The sequence below is a fragment of the Cervus elaphus genome, chromosome 22 (genome assembly GCF_910594005.1).
Source record: "Cervus elaphus chromosome 22, mCerEla1.1, whole genome shotgun sequence".
Classification (NCBI taxonomy): Eukaryota; Metazoa; Chordata; class Mammalia; order Artiodactyla; family Cervidae; genus Cervus; species Cervus elaphus.
This window is the reverse complement of record NC_057836.1, coordinates 24322119-24340856: the sequence shown is the minus strand read 5'-3', so window position 1 is coordinate 24340856 and position 18738 is coordinate 24322119. Positions and strand designations below refer to the sequence as shown.

Genomic DNA, 18738 nt, shown 5'->3' with positions numbered 1-18738 from the left:
AAAAGTATAATTCAAATATAGGTTTGAACTCTTGGTCAATGTTCTTTCTGCTACCTCAACATTTCCCTTGAAGGTTTATGCTAGCAAAATGGCTTGTGAAAAGGGATAAACAAATGAGGAGGGCAAAAAGTGACAAAATAATAATGTAACACCTTAATTACCCAGATTTACCATGCTCTCAATTATTGAGCATAATAGCCAACATGGAATTCAGCATAGAAAATTTAAAAACTGTCACCAATCCTAAAAGTAATAATCCCAGTGAGGTCAAGTTTATGTTTATAGTTGCTTATGTTCATAGCTGCAAAAGTGCAACATGGCACTGAAAGAATTAGAAATGAGTAACCGCAGTGTATTGGTGTTTCCCCTTGTCTAATAATCAGTGGATTCATCTTGTGGAGGGTAAGGTGGATGTAAATTTTATAGTCCACAATAGAAGGCAAGAAGAATGGATCATTAAAATTTCCCTGAGGCCCTACTCTGAAGGTTAACATAAATTGATCAATAATTTCAACCTAGTCAGTTTCTCTCCAGCAATAAAGAATATAAAACCAAGTAGCTGGTTTACATCATATGCAATTTTTGAAATACAGTGAGCTGTTTGTACTATAAGAAGCCAAAAAAATAAGAGTGATTAGAGTCACAGCACATTCACTTTCCTATTTCATACTCTAGGGCAAAACCTTACTGAAACGAAATGCACAATGGATAGAATTACTCACATATATTGGATTTGTCACACATATTGGATTCGTAGTTCTTTTACTTTTTCACAGGCAAGGTCATACGTACATTTACATAAAGAAATGTTCAGATTATGAGAATTCATTACAGCACACAAAAAAGTCCTAATAACTTTACAAAGTAATAAATTAATACATAAAACGAACATACTGCAGCTGTTGATAAAACTGAGCTAATGATCCTAGATACATTTTAGGCCACTGAATAAATAAATACTGATTAAGTTAGGAAAAACAAAAATGTTGCTAAAAAAGTTTAAAAATAAGAACAAGTAAAACAATTTCAGGGCAAGGCAGCAATCTTAAACTGTTAAATCATGCAAATATAGGTCTTACACACTACTTTCATGAAAATTTGTGTATCAGAAAAGAAATGAAGGATATATGTTCTAGAGTATTTTTCAAGCTGAATTCCACAATCCCTTAGCACCTAGACATCTACAAATAGGTGACCTAGATCCTAAAGACCATAATTGTCATACATGATCTGGTTTCTAACTATCATTTTCATCATAACAGCCTAATTGTTCTCATTTTATTAAGTTTATAATAAGGAGATGTCATAAGTTTACATTATAAAATATACAATAAATACAGCATTCATATATCCCTTTTATATGCTAGGATTCTTCATAACAATTTAAGATGCAAAAAGTTGCTATTTTTTAGAAGCTGCAGTATTTAGAAAGTTCAAAACTTACTGTTCTAAGTCATATTAGTCAGGGATATATTCATAATACTCTATTGATAAAGATAGAGGGATGCACTATATCATTTAGAAAAAAATTTTAAGTACTGCTTAAATATCAGCGCTTTAATTATAAATAACTGTTCTGCTATCTGAAATAATACAATAACAAAAATTTAATTCTCCTACTTTCTGGGTCACTACCGACTTACAATATCTCAATAAAGTTTTCTACTTCAGAACAACGTTAAGAAAGCTTTTTGAAAATTTTGAAACTAAATTGACAAAGTTACTGAGTCATTAATTTAAGTATACTACACATTTTAACTAAGGTAAACTGGACACACAAAATATCACTTAGTTAACTAAAAAACTGTGATTTACTTCAGTCCTGTTGATAAGAATACATTAGATACAAAGAAAAAGGGTATCCAGACCTAGAAAATGTGAGCTATTTCTAAATTCAAAATCTGAATCTGAATGTCAATTTAAGCAAAAAATATAATGATAAAAGTTAGCCCCATCAAAACTGTGAAAGAACTGGGTGGCCGGGAGGAGGCAGCATAATAATAAAGAACTGGAACGCACAGGACAAAAAAAGTAACAGTGTTGAAAATCTTTTTAAATTTTTGTAACTGTGATTTATATCCAGAAAATTAACATTCTTCCCAGAAAGCTATCAAACAATACCTCCAAAACATACAGATACACACATACAAACTTAAAAAAAGCACAATCTTCGTGCAAAACAAGACTTATTTATGGCTTCTTTAAAAAAAAAAAAATCTGAGATAATATACTGTGCTTTGTTTCTACAAATAAATAACAAGCACACTGAATTTTCCAACATAAAAGGAAACAATGAAGTTAACCAGGGCCAGAAAAGCACTACTGTGGTGATCAAATGTTCTGGTAATGACAGAGCATAAGATGGTGAGAAATTACAGGAATTTAACCTTTGACCTCAGCATGCTATGTACTGTTTCCATAAAAGAGGTTTATAGGTTCTATCAGCAAACATTTCAACTTCTTAGCAAGCAAGCTCCAAGTTCACCTTCCTATATAAATTTAGTAAAATGCAAATATTTTTTAATTAAAATGTTCAGAGATAAAGAGTAATTGGTTCTTACCTCTGGTCCTGATGCATGTGGCAGGTCTCCTCAGTGGCATAGTGGCTGCCTAAGCAGTTACAAAGACCAGGTTAGCAGCCATTTTGAGACAGCTGCACTGTCTCAGTTGCACTAAAGTGTAATTAAGATGGCTGCAGTGTGCACTCAAGAACTCACACAGTGGAAACTCAGCTATGTATCAAACAAAGCCCCTCCCACTATGTCAGCCTGCAGGAAACAACACTGACAACAGCTTGTGCATATACTGCAACAAACAATGCAGCTACTCAGAACACAGAAAACAGAAGGCAGCAAGCCAGTTTTGTAACATAATGCCTGCGAATCCCGACTTGCAATACAGAGTTTGGGCACATCCTGATCCCAAACAGCTTAAAGTCCACGCCACATATTAGCAGTTACAGAGATAGAGCCAAATCACACACAGCAAACATCAGGGAATTCGCTTGAAAGAAAGCCTCCATTTCAGTCCAGAAAAAAAAAAAAAAAAAAGTCAAACTCTGCTCAAGGTCTTTTTTTTTTTTTAACTCTTTTACAGTACTTTTTACATGAAAAGAGTGCCAATTTTTTATAATTTCTAGAAAATTAAGTTTTTTAAATCCTGATAATCAATTTCAATTTATAGAAAGCTAGTTAAAGATTTTCCCACAGAATCTAAGCTCCAAAGTGCTCAAATCTAGCCAAGTGGTTAAACCTTGCAATCAGATTTTTGACTAAATAATTTTAAATAAGTACTGGCGAGGACTAGACTTTACAGCTAAAATGGCAACAAAGCTTATTTTGAATAACCTGCCATAAAGGTAAAAACAATTTCTTCTAGTCTGTAGTCCAGATGGTCACAAAGACATCTCCAGGTGAGTGGTTTGGTCCCAGGGCAAACTTAATTTCATGCCCTGGCACAGACCTCTCAACATTTTGACATGGGTGAAAAGCAAATAAAAATAAAGAATGTAGACACCTTCAGGGGAAAAAACAAATAGGAAGAACAAAAGGGTAAAATTCAGTCTGAAAGTGGGTGTATTAACAACAAGAATTAGTTTTTAGCATTAACCAACCACTAAAAGGAAAAGGACAAAGGCACAGAAGAACCTGTTTGCTTGATAACTCACATCAGCCAAGACATCCATCTTTTCCTTTTCTCTGACTTGGTTTACCTTCCTAAATTTAGCTGCCTTGTGCTCTCTTGTCTCTATCTACCACTAAAGGTAGGTATTTACCAAAACTTGCTAAGGGTGTGGTAGGGATTAGCCAAAAGGAGATTGGCCCCCAAAACTGATGATTGCGTAAGCTGAGTGATGGGCACATGGAGCTCATTATTTCATTCTATTTCTGTATACATTTGAAATTGTCCACAATAAAAGTTTTTTAAAAAAATTCTGCTTTTTAAAAGTCCTTATTTATCCTCCATGAGATTAGCCAGACAATGTAAACTGCTTTAAGTACTGCATTAGGGGAAGAAAAGTTGATATTAACACTTGATCCAAGCCACATTAATTCTTCAAAAATATAATGGATTCTCTGAGGGTGGCTCAGATCTATTTGTTAAAAGCAAGAAATTGGTAAACTGGGAAAGATTCTAACAGGACAGACATTACTGTAGCACCAGAATGTGGCCAAGGTTAATGGGGCGAGACAAACAACCAAAACATTTTGAGCTGCCTGATGAACAGCAGCTGATATTCAAGCAGCAGATTCTTTTGGAAGCTTGTTCTACGGAGATATACATTATGTAACATACCTTCAAGTGTAGGTTGCTCCCCCGCACTCCTTAAACCTCCTATGTCTTGCCAAATACCTTTCCAATGTAAACACTAAATACTTTTTTTTCTCAATCTAAGCTCTCCAGGGCAAGTTAAGCTGCTGGCTATTGGCTATGTGTGCTTAGTCGCTCACTTGTGTCCCACTCTTTGCAACCCCGGGGACTGTATGCAGCCTGCCAGGCTCCTCTGTCCATGGGGATTCTCCAGGTAAGAACACTGGAGTGGGTTGCCATGCCCTCCTGTAGGGGATCTTCCCAACAGCTATTGGCTGTAAGAGCTACCTTTTCACCCAATTTAGATTTCAAAATAAGAAACAGAATCTAAGTTCCCTCCTTATGCCAATCCTCCTCCAGCCACTACAACCAATTTACTACCAATTTATTTGTATTCTCTCTATTATCCCAAGACACTTTAAGTCAAATCAATAAATGTATCGATTGTCTACACGCAAGGGGCTTTAGAAGACAAAGGAGTAGTAAAGTATATTAACATAAACCAAGATTTCATGTAAGTTTTATATACATTGTTTAGTTATCCTCACACTAACCCTACAAATAGGTTTATCTCCAATTCGTGATTGAGGAAACAGACTCAGAGAGTAAATAACTTCATGGAAGTGCTAATAGCTAAAATATATTCTAGACTACACTCAGCCTAAGCCTACTTGAGCTCTGTCCATCCCTTCCCACAGTGCTTGTTTCTGTGCAACACGTAAACAACTCAGAATAATGGTCAGGCTGCTACTCAGAGATCTGGTGTCACTGCCAAAGTTTCACTCCTTATCCCAAAGAAACTATGTGCTGGTTTACCCAATAAATCCTATTCGTAATTCAACCTAAATTATTTTATCACTGACAATCCTTTTTTTGCTCTCCTTTCCCCTTACTATGTACAAACCCCAAACCAGGTGTACTTGCTCTCTCAAGATCTTTTATACATACCACCAACATACTCAGCATCTTTTGTCATTGACATCTTTACGTATGAGTCCTTATAGGACAGAAATCACAACCTAGTTCATTTTCCACTCACTTCCATAATGTGAAACACAGTATTTATTTGCTCAATATTTGGTGAGTTGGAATTAATTCCTTGTGTTTTTTTAACTTTTAAAAAATGCATTTTATTGAAGTATAGTTGATTGACAGCATTGTGTTAATTTCTACTGTACAGCAAAGTGACTGTCATACACATATATAACTTTTCATATTCTCTTCCATTATGGTTTATCACAGGATACTGAATACAGTTTCCTGTGCTACCCAGTAGGACCTTGTTGTTTATCCATTCCCTATATAACAGAGTCTGCATCTACTAGTTCCAAACTCCCAATTCCTCCCCCACCCCACTCTACTCCCTTGGCAACCACAAGTCTGTTCTGTATGTCTATGAGGCTGTTTCTGTTTTGTAGATATGTTCATCTGTGTCAAATTTCAAAGCCCATATATAAGTGCTATCTTATGGTATTTGTCTTTCTCTCTTCTTGTTTTTTAAATTATGAAAGTACTATAACACATTTACAAGAGACTTGGAAAATACAGAACATAAGTTACATATAGTTCCACTATATATTACAATTATTTTAAGTAAATGAAGATTTTTAGCTGGAGTTTCAATATCAAACTCTCAAAAATTAACAGAATGGACAGAAAAGTAGGATATAGTAGACCTGACAAGCACTATGAACCAATTCAACATAATTAAAAAATTTACACTTTACACACAACAGCAGGATACAAATTCTACTCAAGTTCCCATGGACTATAAACCAGGAGGCACTCACGCATATCCAGGGTAATTCCCCGTGTGTTCATTTCTTCCACAAAAATCCCTGAAAATTCTACATCTTTAAGAATCTTCATTTTTTAGGATCTCAACTCTTATTCTCTAGGAAGGAGAATATGTCAGCTAAGTTTTTAACTGTCAACTTAAAAAAACTCTGCACTTCAAAACCCAAGGTGGAAAAACTATCTTTTGTAGAGCATTTTTCAGTTTTTAAAGTGCTTTTATAGGCACTATACAGGAGATAACATGTGCTTAGAATAGCTGAATTCTGAAAAAAAAGAAAAAGTCTATAGAAAATTACGGATATAATCATAGTATCTACTTTAAAAAATTTCAATATTACTAAGAAAGAGTACAGCTTGATTATATAATGTCAGAGATTATAATCAACTTGTTTTAGGTAGAGTGAGTTTTAATAAACCCAATTAATGTTTATTTGTAAAAGCAAACACATTTGGAAGGCATTTCTAATGTAAAGTAAACATCACCATGATTACTCAATGTTTTACCCTTTTCCTAAGTAAAACTAGCACTTTCATTTCACTCTTACTATGACCATGTAAAATAATGGTACTATAATCTCAAACATTTTATGACTATAGAATAAAATCATTTGCCAGGGGTCACACAAGTAGTAATGAAAAAGAACTATAAGAGAATTAACTTTAGTCAACTACTATACTTTTAATACATCACATATCACACTATTAGAAAACTTTGCATATGTGAATGTTGAAACTTCCATGGAACCTAAACAAATGGCTTCACTGTATTAAGTAAAAATACATTTTTATTAATTTTGTTAATACACTTTAAGTACACAGGTTACTATCAACATTAAAAATAACAATAGAAGGTTATTAACATGGTAAACTGAAAACACCTAACTTCACTCACTCAAATCCCACTAACCTACACTGGAGGTATTTTTTGAAGGCATGAATCCTCAAGAACAAAGAGAAAAGTAAAAGGGACAATAGCTACAAAGATTTCTGGGAACTGGAAAATAAGCAGAACCACTGGCAACCCGCTCCAATATTCTTGCCTGGAGAATCCCATGGACAGAGGAGCCTGATAGGCTACAGTTCATAGGGTCGCAAAGAGTCGGACACAACTGAGCAACTTCACTTTCACTGGCAACTAACTAAGCAGTTCCCAAAACACTACATTCTAAGTTGCATAGGGGATAAGTTAGGAACCAATTTGATTTACATGGCAGAAACTTCAAAAGACATAGAAACCAGAAGAATTAAGCACTTTGGAAATTGAGGCGAAGGGAGCAAATAGTAGGATGGCATGACTAAAAAAGAGATTAGTGAAAGCTGTTTGTGAAGCAGTGAAATCTCTAGATGTCCTTACCACATTCCACTGAATGCCCGCTCTCCCCAATCCTAGCAAAGATCTGAAAACAACATCCACAGTTTAAAAGGAGAGTAGTAACTCAACTAGTAAAGAATCTGCCTGCAAAGCAGGAGACCCCAGTTCGATTCCTGGGTCAGGAAGATCCCCTGGAGAAGAGATAGGCTACCCACTCTCGTATTCTTGGGCTTCTCTGGTGGCTCAGATGGTAAAGAATCTGTCCGCAATGCAGGAGACCTGGGCTCAATCCTTGGGTTGGGAAAATCCCCTGGAGGAAGGCATGGCAACCCACTCCAGTATTCTTGCCTGGAGAATCCCCATGGACAGAGAAGCCTGGTGACAGAGGAGACTGGTGGCAGTCCATGGGGGTCGAAAACAGCTTAAGCACAGCACAGCACAGCCAGTGTTATGTGGCAACCTGGATGGGAGTGGAGTTTGGGGGAGAATGAATACATGTATGGTCGAGTCCCTTTGCTGTCCACCTGAAACTATCACACCATTGTTAATCAGCTATACTCCAACATAAAATAAAAAGTTTTTTTAAAAAACTGAGAGTAGCATACAAAAAAGAGAGGGATTGAGTGCTCACTGAAGACAACCCAATCCTCTTCCTCCATTAATCTTCCAGAATGCTGGCAATAACATTCTTACTCTCCATGTATGAAAATGAAAGACTACCTTCTAAGGGTATTTAACAAGCACAAGACACAAGACCCTAGGTCTCAGGAACTTTCCAAAAACAGCCTACCCAGGCGAGCCCATAATGAAGTCTAAAACTGACAGATTTAGATATTCTAATCAACTTTTTACTCTGCCACAACACATTATACAGTCAGGTAAGGAAGAGAAAGACAACTAAGAAAAGTCTAATATGGAAGACAAACAAACAAAAAATAAAACACAAAGTAACAGACTACACAGGGAGAACACTTCAAAAATAAATTAATATCCACATATATTAAAAGATGCTGCATTCATGTGTCAAGAATAAAATACTACAGGCAAGGAATACACAACAGAAATTAAGAACATGATTTTAAAAAAGAAAGAAAAGCTCAATAGAAGGACCTCATGATAAAAAAAAATCTACCTGAGCAAAAAGACAAAGTCATAAACAGGAGAGAAAAAAATGTGAGTCTCTACCCAAAAATTCACCTTGGAATGATAGAATAGCAGAACATATCACCATTTAAGAAAAATTCCAGGATTAAAAGACAACAGCTGCTAAACTGAAAGGGACTGATTAATTCCAGGAAACAATATTAAATAGATCAATATCAAGGAATTAAAGTGAAATTTCAGAACACCTAGAAAGTAATAACAGATTCTACATGCTTCCATTGAGGGGAAAAAATAAAAAATAAGAATGGCCTCAGATTTCTCAGTAGTAACAGAAGCAAGAAGATAATGGAGCAGTGCCTTTAGAATTCTTAAGTAACATGATTTCCAACCTAGCCTTGTATACCTAGCCAAACTATCAATCAAGCATGAAAATATAAAATGACAATTTTCAGACACACATGATCTCAAAAAGCATATTTTCCATATACTCTTTCTCAAAAAGCTCCTAGAGAATGTGATCCACTCCTCCTAATGACAGAGTAAGTCAATAAAAAGATACAGCACACAGAAAACGAAAGTCCTACAAAAAAGAGGGGTGAGAGAAATCCCCACAATGGTGAATAAAATTTTAAGGATGAAAGTAGTGTACCAGATGTAGAAAGTGAGTAGGCAGTCCAGAGCAATGAGAATTAAGAAACAAAAATGAATCATGATCCTTCCTGCCACTGAAGCTGGATGGGTAGGGGAGGGGGAGTGTCTTCTTAACAAACATCAAAAAGTCCTTAGTAAAGAACTGTACCAATTGTACTATCAGGCTTCCCAGGTGACGCTAGTGATAAAGAACCCACCTGCCAATGCAGGAGACACAAGAGAAGTGGGTTCAGTCCCTGAGTGGGGAAGATCCCTTGGAAAAGGGAATGGCAACACACTTCAGTATTCTTGCCTGGAGAACCCCATGGACAGAGGAGCCTGGCAGGCTACAGTCTGTAGGGTTGCCCAGAGTCAGACTGGACTACATATCAACTATTATACAGATGAGGTTCATGGATACACACATCCTAGTGATCAACTTCTGTCATAACTGTATCAAGAAAATGAGTCAGGAATTCCACTCTTCTATTAGTTCAATGTAGACAACTTTGTTTAAGCAGATTACTTAACCCTAGAACAGGAGAGTAAGAATTACCTAGAACTGAAGTTTAATTTAGTTTACATTGTAGTTAACTAATTGCAGTTAACATTTTATTTTTAATGGTCATATAAGAAAATCACTATCTTCTTAATCTACCTTTAGCTCTTAATTTAAGATACATTTTGTACAAATGATTATTTAAATAGTCTCTTGATCCAATACCCTCAGAATTCAGGAGAAAAAAATATTCTGTGAAAGATCTTAATATGTGTTGTAAGTTAATAAACCATCAGGTTATTTTAAGCACAATTCTATAGAAAAATACTAAATATACTGATTGGCCTTGTTTAAAAACTACTTAGAAGAATGATTAAATCTTGTATAAAGTAGCATAACTGGGTCTCTCTACTTTTTATGAACTCACGTACACAGTTTCAGTAAGAATTTGTTTTCCTCCCTTCCAGAATAAAACTGGATAAATCAAATTTGTAACCATGACCACAGAGACAGGTGATATTTATCTCTTTTAATTAGCTATGAAAGGGAACAACGACTGCACCTGAAGTGTAGAAACGATGCCTTGTAGGTTTTCACAGGAAATCATTATAGTATCTCTTTTATAACTTAAGGGATTCCCAGCTCAGAGGAATAAAGAATATCACTTGCTGACAGAAGGAACACTAACAAATGTGGGAATCTTAAAGAACCATGATATAGTACAGCTTTAAGTACTCCAGGTGAAAACTCACTGAGATAAATTAGATGGACCTTAGCTCCTAATCTTGTAATCAAGCAGATAAATAGGTAAATTATTATACTTTATAAAACTAGACAGAAGTTAATTCATATCAAACATGTATAGTTTTGTTAGCAGATAAAAGGAAGCCCTTCTATACTTAACAGTACTTCATTAGATCAATAAAGTAGTCAAAATATCAAAATAAAATAAAGAATCAGAAAATCATTAAACAAACTTATATGGTCAAGACTATGCCTTATGGGGTAGAAACCTGGTCACAGGAAGGGTTATGGAAGAAAACTGACACTTTGTTTTGCCTCCATTTTAAGTTAGCATGTCCAGCAAGTTCCACAGCTGACAGGTAAATAAGTGGTGAGGGATCACACTGCACCCTGAAATTACAAAAAGAAAACAGGATAATTCTGTATGGACCTAGCCCCCCAAATAAATGACTTCATTTCTAACTTTGACAATAATGACAGTCTGAAGAATTATGATAAACCTTGAAGATAAATAACTAATGTAAGAAAATGGCTGCTTTTTCATCATGATGAGGCTGGTGAATTCAATATCCTTGAAAGATTTTTATCCTTTAAATATTCTAGTGGTATTTTCTGTTTTTTGTTTTTGTCTTAATGTAATGAGTAAGTCCTAAATCTGAACTCTCACAAACCTTTGCAAATAAACTACTTTTCCGAATGTATATTTTTCCTACTAGGGAGTGGCATTATCAAACTTACTCTTTTAAGTTACTTTTTAAACACCGTTAAAGCTCTAACTCCAGTAATCAAGAACACTGTCATTTTCTATATACCTCCTTGTACTGCAGGGCTCTCTAAAGCTGCACATGGTTGCCTCTTAGTAAATATTCATGTCTTACTAAAAGATTCATCAACTGATTGAAGCCAAATCTGAAAAGTATGTCAGGAACAAATGCTAAGCATTTTATATAACTAATTTCATTTAATCCTCAAAATAAGCCTACCAGGTAGGTGGTATCACCATTTTATGTGTAAGAAATACTGCTCCGAGACACTAGTTGGCCAGGCTCCAAGACAAAATTACTATACGTTCCATTTCACTGTATTACTAAATGGTTTTAGGAAAATTCTTTGTCTTTTCTTTTTCTTCTTCTTAATTTGCTTGCATATTTTTAATCTTGCAACTATTATATCACTTAAGTTTTACGGGGAAGAAGACAATCACACAAACAACACAAAATTAAGTCATTCCACCTTTTCATCAAACCCTTATTTATTTGCATACATTTGTCCTTCAGATTTATATTTTAAGAACTTACTAATAGGTAAGCAAAAGCGTTTTCTTTTTTCTATTTCTTAATGAATGAAACTGAAGATTTTTTTTCCAAAAGTTATTTCACTATTTATAATTTTCCAGATGCAAAGTGTCTGTCAAATCTTTTGACAATTTATCCAGTGGGTTTGAGACTTCATGGTTAATTATTTTCTGAAAAGTTCTGACATCTGTGGATTATCATGAGTAAATGAAAGGAATTAAAACATCTTCCTCGCCCCCCGCCCTTTTTTTTGGCACCTAAAACAAAGGGGTTCTGTTTTTCGATAAGCAAATATTTACTCAATAATAATGTAGGTATTGTCGAAAGCAACTTTGTAACTTTAATAGCAGTCTTATACCCAATTAAAAGGGTTTTGTCTTTAAAATGTGACAGTTGTCAAATACATCAATAAGATAAAATTCCTAACTGCAGGATGCTTATAAAGTTCTACACAAGTAATTATAAACATAAAATGTTGAAAGGAATAAAAGCCTTTAAAAGAGATACAAAGTAGAGCAAAGTAAAAAGAGAAATTAGAGACTCCTAGCTCAGGATATGGAGAAGGCAATGGCACCCCACTCCAGTACTCTTGCCTGGAAAATCCCATGGACGGAGGAGCCTGGTAGGCTGCAGTCGATGAGGTCATTAAGAGTCGGACACGACTGAGTGACTTCACTCTCACTTTTTCACTTTCTTGCATTGGAGAAGAACATGGCAGCCCACTCCAGTGTTCTTGCCTGGAGAATCCCAGGGATGGGGGAGCCTGGTGGACTGTCATCTATGGGGTCGCACAGGGTCAGACACGACTGAAGTGACTTAGCAGTAGCTCAGAATAACAATATCCTTTATTAGGCACATCATAAGTATATTCTCCTAAACATACTACTTTCCCACTTCTGAGATTTTGAATAACCTTTACTAAGAATATCCTTCTAATTCTTCCTTTAAAATACAATTCTTCTAAGGTTTCCTTGACCTCCATCTAACAGAGTCCCACTTTTTGTGCCTCACACAAATATTTATTGTTATATTTATCATCTGTAAACAATAACTTTTACTTACTTACTTATTACTTATCAGTTAAGTTTTACCTGAAAGCAAAGAATTTATGACCACAATTTTTTTTTACCTGTGTATATTGCAAAGCCCTCAAAAATGACATTTTCTATCTTGAAAAAAGTAAGTATAGTTTATTCATATAGGTATAAAAGGAAGAAAAATAGTATATGGATAATTCAAACATAAACTCAACTTTGAAGCTAAAAGAAGCAGTTCAAACTTTCACTCAGAGTTTACCTACAGTCTTTCATCCTTTTGAAGTAAGTTAACTGGCAAAATTCAAAGATATTACACTGAGTTCTTGCAAAACTCATCATGATTTAATGTTCTCAGAGACATGTAGAAAGAGAAAGAATTCTACCTAAGATATTCATAGTAACTAGAACCTCAGTCAGGAATCATGACTGTAAAGCTCTCAAAATTTCACTTCAAAGGAAGATGTGTGTGTGTATGCATGTGTGTTTACTCAGTCAGGCACATGTGACTCTGTGAAGCTTTGGACTGCAGTACACCAGCCTCCTCTGTCCATGGGATTCTCTCGGCAAGAATACTGGAGTGGGTTACCAGGCCCTCCTCCAGGGGATCATCCCAACCCAGGGATCAAACCCATGTCTCTTGTGTCTCCTGCATTACAGGTGGATTCTTTACCCACTGAACAATCAGGGAAGCCCTTCAAAGGAAGCTAGAGAGTTATAATTAGATCTAAGTTTAATTGGATCTTAAAACAGACAGTCAGTTTTCAGTATCAAATTATGAATTAGAGACCACTTCTCCAGCTTCCTTTAGTAGCTTTTAGAAAATGCTAACTTCTCTAATATCCATTTCTTTCCTTCTTTTATAAAATTTTCTAACTTTAGCTGAATGAATGGTTGTCCAGCCAGATACTACATTTCCCAGCCTTCCTCTTCCAGCTATGTATGTTCCAATGATTATATGCAGATCCATAAAACATGAATCAAACTGATATATGCCACATCGATATGAGGCTCTCAGAAGAATGATTGTGCACTCCCATTGTTCTTTCTCCCTTGCCCCTGGCTGGTGAAATCATCCATGTTCAACCTAGAAACCATGTTCAACATAGAGAAACCACAAATATTAAGCCAAAGCCACTTACACACCTGAAGAGTTTTCCTTTGTATTATTTTATAAGAGAAATAAACATTCATTATCCGTAATACTAACAGTTTCTCAGAAAGTTTAGCCTTTACCGTATTCCAACAGCTCCTGACATTTACTACCTAAAAGAAAACAAAGTTCAAAAACAGCCTCTTTTCCGTATGTTTCCCCATTTATTCCTTTTCTTGAGACATTTAATCTAATAAGGGTAACAGGGCAGGTACATACCTAAGCTGAAAAGTCTTAACTGAGAAAGAGCTGAAGCAGTAAAGTCATTCATTATTGTTTCACCGATCTCTTTTTCTTTTGTCCCTGGTCCTCAAAAGAGCAGAATCTTTTCTTAGCATCTAAGTTTACTCTTCTACAAAATGGAAGACATCTTTGACAATTACTGACTCAAGAAGAGATTCTTTCACAGCTCTTTCAGTTCCACGAACCTCCATTTTTACATCCAATTCAAGCTCTCTGATAGAATATAAAAGTGCCATACACATAATTCCTGGGTACCTACCAAAACAAGGTTTCACAAAGTAGCATAGGGTTACACAAACCACAAAGAGAGGGAGAAAAGATTATATAGTTCGACATAATGACACTACTACCGCAAGTCATCATCAGCACACAAGGGGCTCTCCCTCCCTCCCAAACTAAAAGGGGTACAGCCAGTTAATCACAGTTATCTGATACAAAAGAACACAGAAAATATTCTGAACAATGAAAAACTGCAGATCCGAATAAAGTATTTCTGACAGTAAAGTTAATAGATCATCTTCATTTCCCAGACATTTGTGTTTATATAAGTCCAATTACTATATAAAGACTGTCAAGCAGACACCATCAACTGCACCCTTAGGCCAGCCACATTCTTTAGGAGGGGGACCAACGAGATGTCCTAGTCATTCTCTTAAAGATTAAAGAACCCAAAGATCAAAATTCAAATCTGGAAACATTCCATTATAAATCAATACTAATACCCTGGTTTTCTCATTTTGCAGCACTTAAAAACACTGAAAATGCTGCCCAGCACTCATACTGTCTCCAATACAAAATGGATTTCACCATACAACTTTTAGCATATATAAACATAGTTTAATTTTGGAATTCACTTTTCTGTTTTGAAAAAAACTAAAATGACAGAAAAGACCACTGAGTTACTCCCTAGACTGCATGACCGTCTAAGAAAGAATACTGAGAAGTAATTTCTAGTCTTGGAATCTCTAAAGAACATAACAAGATCAAATGGGCGAGAATTTTAAAAGAGAAGCTCCACTAATGGATAGGCAATTTCTGCGTACTCTAGGAAACTAAGAAGGACAATGCTCCCCAGAGTTACTCAATGATGTTTTTATAGTTTACTGTTAAAACATCACCTAAGTTTTCCTATAATGCCTCACAGCTGTTAGGAACTCGAAAGTAAGATCTTTACTCTCAAACTTCTTTCTGCCTGTGACTCCTTTGAATAACTAGGTATGATAATATATGAATTTTCCCTATACCTCAAAACTTAAAAACAAGATAATAGAAGTCTTTTTAAGCCAAACCATATCTAAACCTCTGCCTTCTTGAACAAATTTAACATCATTAGATATCCTCTATAATTCAGAATTGTTAATAAGATCCTCAGTTACCATAATGAACATTCTATAAATACTGATTCGTCTCTAGGAGTAATAACTCCCAAGCGAAATAACCTCAAAATTAACTTTGTATTGTTCTAGCACTTGATACCTAACCCCAATTCACTAAGAAGATGTCAGCCATCACTTCCTAACCCCATCCATACGCATTCCTCTCCTCTCCCTAATTTACTACTGTACTGTGTGCTTAGTCGCTCAGTTGTGCCCAACTCCTTGTGACCTCTTGGACTGTAGCCCATCAGGCTCCTCTGTCCATGAGATTTTTCAGGCAAGAATACTGGCGTGGGTTGCCAGTGCCTTCTCCAGGGGATCTTCCTGATCCAGGGATCAAATCCATGTCTCCTGCGTCTCCTGCATTGTAGACAAACTCTTTAGTTTACTGCAACTTATCTATTATAGTCTGGAAACATAAGAATCACAATATTGAGAACTAGGAAAAATTCTCAAGTAAGGGCAAAGGTCATACACAAAAAAATAAAAATATGCAAACTTCTATAAGTGGATTTGCTTGAAAAATACCCAAAGACAAAATTTCTCATTAAAAAGAAAATACTGAAGAAAAGTAATTTAGTATCTTAACATGATTTCTAACTAGTCCTAGATTCATTTTTATAAAGCCAATATTTTACCATTTTTTATCTCTAGTTCCTTGATTTCTCCATTACACACATGACACGAATTTTCAAGTTTCACTATATTCAACATAAATATTTTGGCAATTATTTTATATTCTTTCCTGTACTTATTATAAAAATATTTTTAAAAGTAGAATTACAACTGAAATACACTATTAATCAAGATTATATTTTTCACTGCAATCAGCACAAAGAATAGATTTACTAGAGAATGAATTTATGCTAATAATTAAGGAAACATACTTATGAGAGAAATATTTAAGGTTACCAAAGAGATTAAAAAGAAAAAATTTTAATCTTTATTACATATTATCTACTAGGCTCCAGACTGACCAAAAAATGAATCAGATAACATTTCAAAATTTTCCCATTTAAAAAAACAGTCTATGTTAAACAAAGAAGAAAAATTGTTTTTAAATATTGTAGAACACTTTACCTCAGCAAGCTATTTCTCTTACTACTAACTTTATACTTGCACTATTAACATGATGTTATATCCTAAAGCAGATTAAAAATGAAAATGAAATCCTACATCCTCTACCTTCTCATCCCTATTAACATTATACCATTATAGGAAACCAGTAAAGTAACACCTCAATAAAAAGTAACAAGTACCACAATTTTTTCCAGAGTTCCTAAAAACAGTACATTTTTGTGGGATCTACAGGAAATGCATCATATTCATGAATAAAAAAAAAACTGTATAAAGATGTAAATTATCCTAACTTAGCTTTCATGCAACTCTAAACAAAACTTCAAATAGTTGGCTGTTTTAAAACTCTGCCAAATTTATTACAAAGGCAGGGAAAACTCACTTAGAAAATTATGAAAAGGAACACTATGTATTGTCCCTTCATATATTTATATAGTCTATAGCACTACAGCAGATAAAACAACACAGTACTGCTATATAAACAAGGCCCAGTTACAGTGTTGTTAACCTGCTTTTAGATTTTACATAACATATTCCTGTGAGAAACTGATAAAACTGTAACTCTTTCCCCAGAAAAACTTGCAAATTATGTTCACTCACATAAAACTGGAATCCATGCAAGTTTTCAAACCTATCTATAGATCCCCCAAAGGTCAATGGACCTAATTAAATATCCCTAGTAAATGAAGCAGAACTGACAGCTCAAATCTAGTAAGCTATGGTCAAAGAAGCATCTTAAAGCAATAAGAAATGAATCACCAACACAAAATTCAAAGAAAATTAAGATATTTGGAAAAGATTGAAACTAGCAACTCATCTTTACACAATGTCAAAATAAACTCTATGTAGGTGCAAAGGTATTTTTTAAGATAATTAAAACACCTGGAAAAAATAAACAGAACAGACAAGCATTTAGTTCATCTTACAACAGGTAATATTTTTTATGCAGAGAAGTCCTGGAAATATAAATGAAAAAGCAGTGCACATCACTATATTAAAATATAACAATTCTAAGTAGGTAAAACCATGTCCAAATCTGTGAACCAATAGATTGTAGACAGCCAGGTTCTTCCACCCACGTAATGTTCTAGGCAAGAAACACTGGAGTGGGTTGCCACTGCTACTCCAAGGGATCTTCCCAACCCAGGAATCGAACCCATATCCCTTGTGTCTCCTGCACTGGCAAGTGGATTCTTTACCACTGTTTCACCCTGAAGCCCACAGCAATTGTTTTAAAAAATTTAACTGAAAAAAAAAAAACCTGCAAAAAATATGAAAAGCAATTTTCATATTCACAAATAACTGCTACAAATAAGAAAAATATTAACATTTACCACAAAAAAAGAAACACAAAATATCCTCAAACAGCAAAGTCAAGAAAAATGAGAAAGCTGCATATATATTAAATATTTAAAAGTTCAATTTCACTAGTTACCAGGAAAAAAAGTTAATAAGCTACTATTTCTCAACCACCAAAATCATGGTGGCACGGGAAATGCTTTTCAAAAAAACTAAGTTTTTATCTATTTTGTAAATTATTTTAAAAGTCCTTTGAAACAGTAATTTCAAAGAAATAAGATATAGATTGTAATTCATGTACAAGATGTTCACTGTAGCTTTATTTATAATAGAGAAATGCAAAATGAACAAAATGTTCAATAAGGAAAGGCACAGTACATTCTCATTAAAGACACTGATATTATGTGGCTGTTTAAAAATGTATTTCAAGAACATCTGATGATTTAGGATATTCTCACAAAATGAATATTATGCAATCATTTTTGAAAAACATACTTCTAAAGAACAATGAAATGGATAAATATCCACAACATAGCACTAGGTTGTATGTGTGTGTGTGCATGCCCAGTTGTGTCCAACTCTTTGCAATCCCATAGACTGTAGCCTGCCAGGCTTCCCTGTCCATGGCATTTCCCTGGCAAGAATACTGGAATGTGTTGCCATTTCCTCCTCCATAGGATCTTCCCGACTCAGGGATCAAACCCATGTCTCCTATACATCTCCTGCATTGCAGGTGGATTCTTTACCGCTGAGCCACCAGGGAAGTAAATATCCACAATACAACATCATGTGTGTATGCATACGCTCAGGTTAAGGGGCAGGAATGAAATTATGATCCAAAAGATAAACTAATTGATCAATCAA

General features: G+C 35.0%; 1 protein-coding gene across 2 annotated transcripts in view; it reads right to left on the bottom strand.

The window, feature by feature from the left end:
* LOC122680724 (activating transcription factor 7 interacting protein) overlaps window positions 1–18738 on the bottom strand; it is a 108754-nt gene that overhangs the window by 87539 nt on the left and 2477 nt on the right. The window contains exon 1 of one of the 2 annotated variants that reach the window (XM_043882373.1): window positions 2562–5480. The exons of the other annotated variant lie outside the window; for it this stretch is intronic. Within the exon in view, the coding sequence (XP_043738308.1) occupies window positions 2562–2578 (17 nt within the window). The 5' untranslated portion in view covers window positions 2579–5480. Of the gene's footprint in view, window positions 1–2561; window positions 5481–18738 lie in introns of those variants that run through there. 2 annotated transcript variants of the gene reach the window in all.